General features: G+C 42.1%; 2 protein-coding genes across 2 annotated transcripts; one reads left to right on the top strand and one right to left on the bottom strand.

The window, feature by feature from the left end:
• Positions 1–826: 826 nt before the first annotated feature.
• On the bottom strand, positions 827–1,084 carry LOC139436206 (late cornified envelope protein 3C-like). Its single transcript, XM_071207289.1, has one exon. It carries the CDS (start codon positions 1,082–1,084, stop codon positions 827–829), a length of 258 nt encoding a protein of 85 aa, XP_071063390.1.
• A 7,398-nt stretch (positions 1,085–8,482) lies between these two features.
• LOC101430890 (late cornified envelope protein 3C-like) lies at positions 8,483–8,743 on the top strand. Its single transcript, XM_004469731.1, has one exon. It carries the CDS (start codon positions 8,483–8,485, stop codon positions 8,741–8,743), a length of 261 nt encoding a protein of 86 aa, XP_004469788.1.
• Positions 8,744–9,468: the final 725 nt, after the last annotated feature.

Below are 9,468 nucleotides of genomic sequence, written 5' to 3'. Positions count from 1 at the left end.
CTTAGAGCCTCTCATTTGGTCAACATCCTATGCCCTCTCTTTGGAAAAACCCTCAATTCAGATCACTTCAAAACCTACTAACTTTCCAGCTCATGTCTCTCCAAAGTCCATAAATTGTAGCTGATGTGTCTTTTTCCCTTAGACCTGTCCTCTGTCTGCATACCCTCCATCCTCTTTGGTCTCATTCTTCTCTATTTTTAGATTCTTTATACCACCCTGCCCCTTTCAAGAGTCCTAGAGTGAGAAGGCAGCAACTTTTCATATTCTCATTGAGGTTCAATGGGCACAGAGGACTCCAATGTCAAGACATCTCTCAACACCATTTTACACAAAAGGTCAGGCCTTTTTCTGAAAGTGTTCTGTCCCAAAACACCAACTCTGCTTTTCTCTACCCTTCCACCCTCAAGGCTCCCCAGGTCTCCTCTGCATGGAGGAAATCTTTGAGGATAAGTCCCAGCACTGGGTATGCTTGGCCCTCAGGAGCTGATGAAGTCCTGACAACCACTCAACAGCCTTGGGTGGGGAAAAGTAAAAGCACAAAAAGAAACAGGCAATGATAAGAGGCTTTATTTTTCTATCTGTTCAGACATAGGTGATGATAAACATCATCAGGTACAGAGAAAAAATAGCTTGCAGGACCCTGGAAAATACCTGGGCAGGGCCTTCTAGGGAGGGATCAATTTCCCCCCAACATTTCAGCTGTTCAGTCTCCAAAAAAGGTGATAAGGGTGTCTGAGAAAGGATGCATCCAGTGGAGTTTTTCCTTGGCACTTTGGACCCTTGTTTTCACTAAAATTGCTTGCCTCTATACCAGGAGTCCTGGTTATCAGCAACCCCCAGAGTGGTGGCCACAGCTAGATCCCCCAGACTGTCCACTGCCACTGTCACAGTCCTCAGAGCTCTGGCGCCGGCATCGGTGGGATCTGCGGCGTCTGTGATGGCCTAGACAGCAGCCACCCTCAGAGCTGTGGCCACAGCCTGAAGAGACTGGAGGCAAGCACTGTGCTGGGCTCTTTGGGGGGCACTTGGGCAAGGGGCACTTGGGAGGGGGCTGGCACTGCTGCTGGTTCTGCTGGCAGGACATCTTGACAGGAATTTGACCTTAGACAAAAAAAGAAGCATATGAGCACAGGTGATTCAGACCAATGTCTCCTCCATTGTGGATTCTGTCCAACACTTAACCCATGTAATAAAGCTGCTCTCTAAGTCAAGATCGGTGGCAAAGACATGGGAATATGGAAGGGACACATACATTTGTATAAAGCAAGCTGAAGTTCTTTAGATGGATCCATATGCAGCCCTGAGCATATGACCAAAACAAGATGGGAAGGAATCCGAGGTCTGGTGGCATTTGCAGTCACAGAACCCCTGATGTACCACAGAGGCTCCTTCCTCTCAATCACCTCCCCCACTACTGGCCACTATGGGCTTCTTCCTACTGTTTCCACTTTAGGTCTCTGCCTGTCTTCCCAGAACATGCCCAGCTGAGGTTCTGCCCCCTTCTAAACACTCACCAGATGCAGAGAAGGCAGCCGAAGTTTGTTTCTGAGGAAGTTGTGAATGAGGAGCCCAGGCCAGGGGCCCTTTTATCCTATGCTAGGTGTGTGATGCACAGGTTGAGTATGTTTGAGCTTTCACAACAAAAGGGGAGGGTGACTGCACCAAACACTCATAGCTACCTCTCTCCAGTATCTTTCCAGGCACACACCTAAAGTTCGAATAAGACGCAACTATGATGGCCTTGTGACTTCCAAATCACTTCCTACTCACCTCTGCTCTGGACCTGCTGTTACATTTTATTCAGTCATTCAGTTTCCATGCCTTGTGCCAAGCTATGCCCTTTATTTCATTCAGTATTAATAATATAGAGGTGAATATGGCACATTTCTTCCCTTGAGTAGCTCACAGACTAATTGGACCATAATGAGGCAAATAAATACAGTTGATCTGATGAGGTCTTTGCAATCACAGTAGTGTTTACAAAGCCTCAATCTTAAGATCCCGGGCTTTGGAGGAGGTCAATCCCCCATTGCATGGAAAGTCTCTAGTGGGAGAAGGAGTTTCTACAAGTTCTCTGGGGGTGGTGACTGGAACAGATCACTGGACTGTGGGAATGTGACATTCAGGTATAACCAGTTCCTGCACCTCAGCGTACCCAGGTTGCAGTGTGGGGACCAGAGGAGGAGTTAAAGTGGATAACAGATTTACAATTGTAGAGGAGACAAGATGGCTGTTCTTTTCAAAAGACAAAAAAACTTTGTGCATCCACATCTATCTGTGTGCTATTGATTCAAAGATGGTAGGCATTGATAGCGGAAGTGGTTCATGTGCTTGAAAGAGTAGCATAAAGAACTGATGACAATGATTTTGTTAAAATGCTTGATAACCATGAGGCTGATGATAGAGAAGTGGTATGTAGGCCTCATTTGATAACCTTGACCTCATCATGGCTATGGTTTATGTAAATGGAATATTGTTTTTTCCATTGGGTTCAATTGCGATATTATATGCATGTATTCCTCCTTGAATTTTATCTCAAATATGATAATAAAATGTATTACATTTTATTTACCAACAAAATTCATTAAATTATCATTGGGATTTTAATATTCACATACTTAAATTTAATTAAGTGAAATTAAATGCAAACTTGCTGCAACAAGTATTTCTGATTTGCTGTACACCTGGAGGACTGGCTACTTGTTTTTAAATGTAAAGCCTACAGTTCTCTTTTTCTCACTCAAATCTAAATTTACCCATTTGAATCCGTGATTCCAAGAGCTCTTTCTAGATGCCTGTGGGAGCATGAATGGTCTTGGAATGTAGAGAAGAAGATTTCCTATGGTGGGAAAGCTGGACCAGGTTTCCATGTCCTTTCTGTCTTCATAATAAGATCCCAGTACCCCTTTGGTGTGTTTTCCATTTCAGCCCAACTGTTACACTAGAAACAGACATTAATTTACTCTGGTGATTATCCTATAAATGGTTTCAAGGGTACTTTTTTTTTTCATGTAAAACTGGATGATGAAACTGAAGAGGAACCAGGAGTGGAGGAAAACACTAAAGAATGGCAGATAGGGGTGGGGGCACACTGAGTGTAAAGGAAGTCTGGGCTCTGCCACTTCTGTGCTGGCCTCTGGTCTACAGCCCTCACTGGAGTCATGGCACCATGGCTCTTGTCAAGACCAAGATTTGATCTCAAGACCCTCCTTCCTAATTGCAATCACCAGTGCTATGTCCTGGAATTTTCTCATTTAGGTAATTCATTTCCACAGTCCTTCATTTGAAAAGCCAAGGCTGAATTTCAGCTAAGAATCTGCAGCAAAATAAACACTGAACTAAAGTTTACATCTGTGATGACTGATCCAGGGTAAAAGGAAAGTATTTCCGAGTAGGTTGGAGGAGAACTCGGTTTGTTTAAGACTAGCTGCAAAAGAGAATATTATTTTTCTACATAGTGTAGTTTTCTCAGAGGCCATTTTCTGAAATTCCAATGGTGTGGGATTTTGAGTTGTTGTGGGGCTAGACTTTGGGTTACACACATCTCCCCCAGTCAGCATGGTTAAAAACATTTCAGGACCTGTCAGCAGAAGTGATCTCCATGAATTGAGAATGGATTTGTAGCTAGTTTCTTCCCACCTCCATTCCTGAGTCCCTTAGATTAGATATCTCCCTAACCTGATGTCTCCATTCTTTTCCTCCTTGAGATGGAGTTCCTTAATCTAACCCTTTTCCCACGTCATGGCCTGACCCTTCCTTATCAGAACAGAGTCCACAGTGAGCCTGAGATGACAGAAGTGGCTTGAACTCATGGCCCTGGTACTTCTCCCAGAGATGAGCACAACTCCAAATGGTCTGCTCTATGAGAATTTCTTAGTAGTTCTGACATCCTGAGGACCGGGGATGAAGAAAGAGATTACCTGGTTGGACCAAAATGAATATTTCATGTGTCTCATAGTAACACATAGGTCAGCACTGGAACAGGAAGGTTTACTTCCAGGGTGAGCCTTCTAATGAAGGCATAGTAATAAATGAGTAAACATTCAAATGAGGACCAGCCTTTCTCCTTTGCAATATATGACATAACAACACATGACACAATATGACCTGTGGAAAGCACCTGAGCTATTCTTGAAGATGAAATGAGCAAGCCTGAAAATGACATCTTGTGTTTCCATTGGAAGATACTTATTCTTGGAGTTTGTGTCATTTCATTTTCTTAATACTGGATATCAGGTGCACAGATTCAGATTACACATTCTTGGTTCATAATATCTAGTCTTCAATGGTCTATACAAAGCCCTATTTACTCATTTACCTTTCTATTATTTAAATAATAAGCACACAAAAATTCACTACTTAAACAAAAACAAGAACTTTGATAATAAGGTACCTGTGTAATTCTCTGTCACCCATGCCGCTGCCTGTAGCTTCTACTGTGACCATGATCCTGAATCTTGTATTTATCACTCTGGTTCTTTCTTAATATATTTTTATCACATTTATATTTATTCCTAAAAGTAGTGTCTTTTAATGTTTCCTATGTTTTAAATCAGATTTCTTTAGGCATTATTTACATACAATAAAATTTATCCATTTAAGTATACAATTCTTTGAGCTTTGACTAATGCATACAGTCATGTGAGCACCAATACCATCAAGACATAGAACAGTTCTATTATCCCAAAATATTCTCTCATGCCCCTAAGAAGTCAACCCCTCCCATAATACATGCCCTTTGCGACCTCTTGGTCTGTTTTCTGTCCTTATAAATTTGCCTTTTCCGGAATGTTTTAAAACTGAAATTATATAATATGCAGCCTTTAAAGTCTGGCTTCCTTCCCATAGAATAATGCATTTAGGATTCTTTCAGGTTGTCTCATATATCACTAGTTCTTTCCTTTTGTACTGCTGTAGAATATATGATAATTTGTTTATCCATTGACCAATTGAAGAACACTTGGGGTGTTTCCAATTTGGGGTAATTGTAAACACAGACACTACAAACACTTGCATACTGGTTTTTCCGTGAACATAAATTTCATTTCTCTTGGCTAACCACCTAGGAGTAGGATTCCTGGTGCAAATGTTGAGTATGTGCTTAACTATTTAAGAAACTGCCAAATGTTTTCCAAAGCGATTGGACAATTTTGCATTCCCACCAGCAATGATTGAGAGTTTTACTTACTCCATGTGCTTTACAGTACTTGGTATTTTCAGGTATTTTTATTTTGGCTTTTCTAGTGAATGTGCAGTAATACCTCATTTGTTTTAATTTTGCCTTTCTCTAGTGACTAACAATGTTGAATGTATTTTCATACATGTATTTGCCATTCATATATCTTCTTGATATACTTTGAAATCCCTCTTCAAATCTTTTTCATTAAACCAAGTTTTCATCTGTATCTTTTATTGATTTTTGCGCATTCTTCATACATTGTAGATTTATGTCCTTTATCAGACATGTATTTTGCAAATATTTTCTCCAACCTGAATTTTCTTTGCATTTTATTTACACTGTCTTTTAGAAGGCAGAGATTTTTTATTTTGATGAAGTCAAATATCAGGGATTTCTTCCTGAATTGTTCCTTTCTCTCATATCTAACAATTTTTTTTGCCCTATGCAGTCACAAAGATTTTCTCATGTTTTATACAAGTTTTATATTTTATATTTTAGCCTACTGCCCATATTGAAATATATTTGGCAAATGCTATGAGGTATGAGCCTTTTCTTTTAACCTGTGAGTGTCCAACTGTTCCAAGACCGTTTGTTTAAATGACTCTCTTTTCTCTGTTCAGTTGCTTTTGTACCCCAGTATAAAATAAATTAATCATATATTCTGGATCTATTTTTCAAGTCTATATTCTTTTCCACTCATCTATTCTCACTTTGTTCCTGATCTAGGAGAGACTAGGAGGAATCCAAAATTGAGACATAAGTAAGGTGATATGTTCTCCCTGAAGAATGGCATTCTGGGGCCCTCTGCTGATAATCCTTGGGTCCTTGGCTTTTCCATCACATGACAATATCGTTTCCTTTCTCTTCTGGGTTCTGTTGACTTCCAGCTTATACTCCTCCCTGATGGTTTTCTCTCAGTGAACTTCTCTATAAGGCCTCTAGTAATAGGATTAAGAACCATCCTGATTCAGCTGGCCACACCTTAATTAAAAATAATATCTTCAAAATGTCCTATTTACAATGGGTTCACACTCACAAGAACTGAATACAATTAAGAACATTGCTTTTCTGGGGTGTAGAATTCAATCTACCACAGTGAGGTCACCATCCCAGCCACATGTCAAGAACAAGCCAGACCATCTGGGGCTCCCCAAGTGTGATGTTAGCACTGCTTACATTGGACAGATCCTTTCTCTCTGTATTGTCTTCCAAACCAGGACACTGTTAAGTAATTACATAGGGAAAACACTTTAAACTACAGCTTCACATAAACCAGGAGAGAGAGTAACTCAATCCAGGTGTCTTTATCTAGGCCATGCCAGGTCCAGAAAAGCAGAGGAAAACCGAAATGTGTTTCCACTATTCTCTCCTTCTTCATCCTCACCACTAAGTCTGGCATGGTAAACATGTCCATTTATATCATTTGTATTTTTTCCTTTCTAGATCACTACCTAGTTGTAGAGCTCTCAGTAGCATGAGGGAGACAGCCACCAAGAGTGATGTGAGGCTGAGATTCAGTCTGCCCAGGCTGTGTGTGTGTTTGCACATGTCAAGAATCTCTTTCTGAAGACATGAGAAAGTCAGTGAGGGTCTAAATGCCTTCCCCAGCTGTCTCCACCCTCACAACTGGGTTAGCACTCCTAAGGCCCAGTACAAGACACTTTCAGGTCTTAAAATAATTCATGGAATCTCTATGCTTCAGTGTGGGTGAACTTTAAAATCAAGTGAGGAAAATAAAATTGTGTACAGGCCCTCAGATTTCCAAGCTCATAAAAGAATAAGACACAATCACTATAAAAGGACTTCATTCAAAATATTATTTAAGTAACTGTGTGTCCTGCTTTGTCTCCTGCTTTTTACCATTTAACAATAGGTCATGAACATTTTTCTCCTTAAGAAAACATGAATCTATGACACGATTTCACTTAATGGCAAAAATTATTTTAACCTACATATGGATTATTAATGTTTGCTTATAATCCTAATTATAATTTCTTTGAATATACCATGATATCATAATAAATTCAAATTGGCAAATAGATTCCAGTTTAGATGAATTCACAAAACCTAAGCCAAGTATTTTCAGATCTGGTCAATTTATCTGTTTGTCTATGAAACATAACTTGGTTCCTTCCCCTTCACGCCATGAGGTTATCCAAGGTACCTCATTTCTACCAGAGAGGGCTCCAACACCCATCTCCTATCCCTTATTATACATCTCATTATCATGAGCTCAGGTGCAATACTCAGTTACATCTGAAGGCCATGCTCTTTGGGGTAGGCTGGGAACATAGCGCACATTATATTACAACATGTATCATGTAGGATCGGTTTTATGATTTATTTATTTACTTGTATGTGTGTCCTGTTAGACAAAGACATCCAAAAGAATTCTATTTTAGATATCACTGTTCCCAATTTAGTAAGTGGGATAGAATTTACACCAAGTCATCTCAGCAAAAGAAAAGAGGAAGGAACAAACAAAGGAAAGAAGAAAGAAGGAAATGAAGAGGAGGTTCCCAGTGGTGGGTAGCTGGACAATCATCAAACTTCCTGGTTCAAAGACATGTTTTCGACATTATGCAAGTACCCAGGAAAAGGATGGAAGCATCCTCCTGGGAGTGTGCCTGGCTGTCTCCCTGCCCCTGATTGGGAAGGCTGCAGCATACTCTAGCTGTGCATGACCAACCCAGCACAGGATAAAAGGGCTCCCGCCCTGGGCTCCACATCCACAGCCTCCTGAGGAACAGCCTTCTCCTGACTGCTCTGCATCTGGTGAGTGTCCATCAGGGGTCAGGAAAGGAGCATGAAGGTCACAGCAGAGGAGGGGGAAAAGGAGGGTCTAGATGGAAAACACGCAAATAGGACCAAGGAGGGCAGCATAGAGGGAAGTGAGGAGGAGGAAGTAACAAGGACTCCATGACCAGCAAAGGCCACAGGGACTAGGGATTCCTCAAAACCTCTTTCTGCTCATAATCTCACACACAAACACATTTCCTGTGACAGCCTTCAGAATGCTCTCCTCACATGGTGCATCCCTATGTGCTTCCTTAGAGATACAAAACGTGGATGCCCAAATAAAATGGCTGCTTTCTTTCCTGGGTGGAGAGATACATGGTAGGCATCGCACATCTTCACACTAACTCTACAGCAGTCTCCCTTTTCCTCTGCAGCTCTGGGTTCAGGAAGCAGCTGGTCTCAGAGGCCAGTGGTCTAGGTAAGCATGAGACAGGAGACATTGGGCTGTGGCTTCTGAACTCACACGGTGCTTTTGTTTTGCCCAGGGCTACTCAGCACCTCAAGATGTCCTGCCAGCAGAACCAGCAGCAGTGCCAGCCCCCTCCCAAGTGCCCCTTGCCCAAGTGCCCCCCAAAGAGCCCAGCACAGTGTTTACCTCCAGTCTCTTCTGGCTGTGGCCACAACTCTGAGGGTGGCTGCTGCCTGAGCCACCACAGGCGCCGCAGATCCCACCGATGCCGGCGCCAGAGCTCTGAGGACTGTGACAGTGGCAGTGGACAGTCCGGGGGATCTTCCTGCGGCCACAGCTCTGGGGGCTGCTGCTGACCTAGGCAGTGCTGTTGACACAAGTGATTTTAAAGGAAGCAAATGCACGAAGCTCCAACGACCACCCCGACCTGACACATCCTTCCACAAATACCGTCCTCTTGCTTTCCCAGGCTGAGCCGGGGATGTTCTGGTGGAGGGTTCCCAGCTCTCCCTAGAAGCCTCTTCATGTCTGATGGCCATGATCTCACCATTTCCTCCACCCCTGCACCTGCCCATATGTGACAGTGCCTGTGAAAAATAAATCTTCTCATTGACACCTGTGATTTGTCATTTTACTTTGACCCACCCCCCAGCACCATGTGAGTGGATATGGACCCCCTCCTGTCAGTTCCAACACTGCCCTTGAGAGTGTACAAATCCTAGGTTTAGTTTAGAAAATATAGGAATTTGGCAGTGCTTTTTTATGGTGGAATTTGTGTTACTAGATTGAGTGGGGAGGTAGAATAATGTTAATTTTTTTTCACTTCAACATACAAAGACACAGAGTTTCTAAAATCTTCATGATTAATTTTTACAAAAGCTAAAGTTTCTATGGACATGCTCTGACCAGGTCTCATCTACTCTCCAGCTCAACACAATTCTCTAAGGGAGGAAACACAGCTGCCGCACTTGGACTCATTCCTGCATGCCACCTATCACTCAAAACCTGGATCGCTCTTGACTAGAATTCCACCATGGGACAGAAACAGTGTCAGGTCAGGTGAAAATATGCCTTAAAAACT

Source organism: Dasypus novemcinctus, chromosome 13 (genome assembly GCF_030445035.2).
Source record: "Dasypus novemcinctus isolate mDasNov1 chromosome 13, mDasNov1.1.hap2, whole genome shotgun sequence".
NCBI lineage: Eukaryota > Metazoa > Chordata > Mammalia > Cingulata > Dasypodidae > Dasypus > Dasypus novemcinctus.
This window is presented reverse-complemented; position numbering and strand designations above follow the sequence as displayed.

Excerpts from the sequence above, each read along its gene's own strand:
- LOC139436206 (XM_071207289.1), bottom strand. The coding sequence starts at position 1,084 with ATGTCCTGCCAGCAGAACCAGCAGCAGTGCCAGCCCCCTCCCAAGTGC.
- LOC101430890 (XM_004469731.1), top strand. The coding sequence starts at position 8,483 with ATGTCCTGCCAGCAGAACCAGCAGCAGTGCCAGCCCCCTCCCAAGTGC.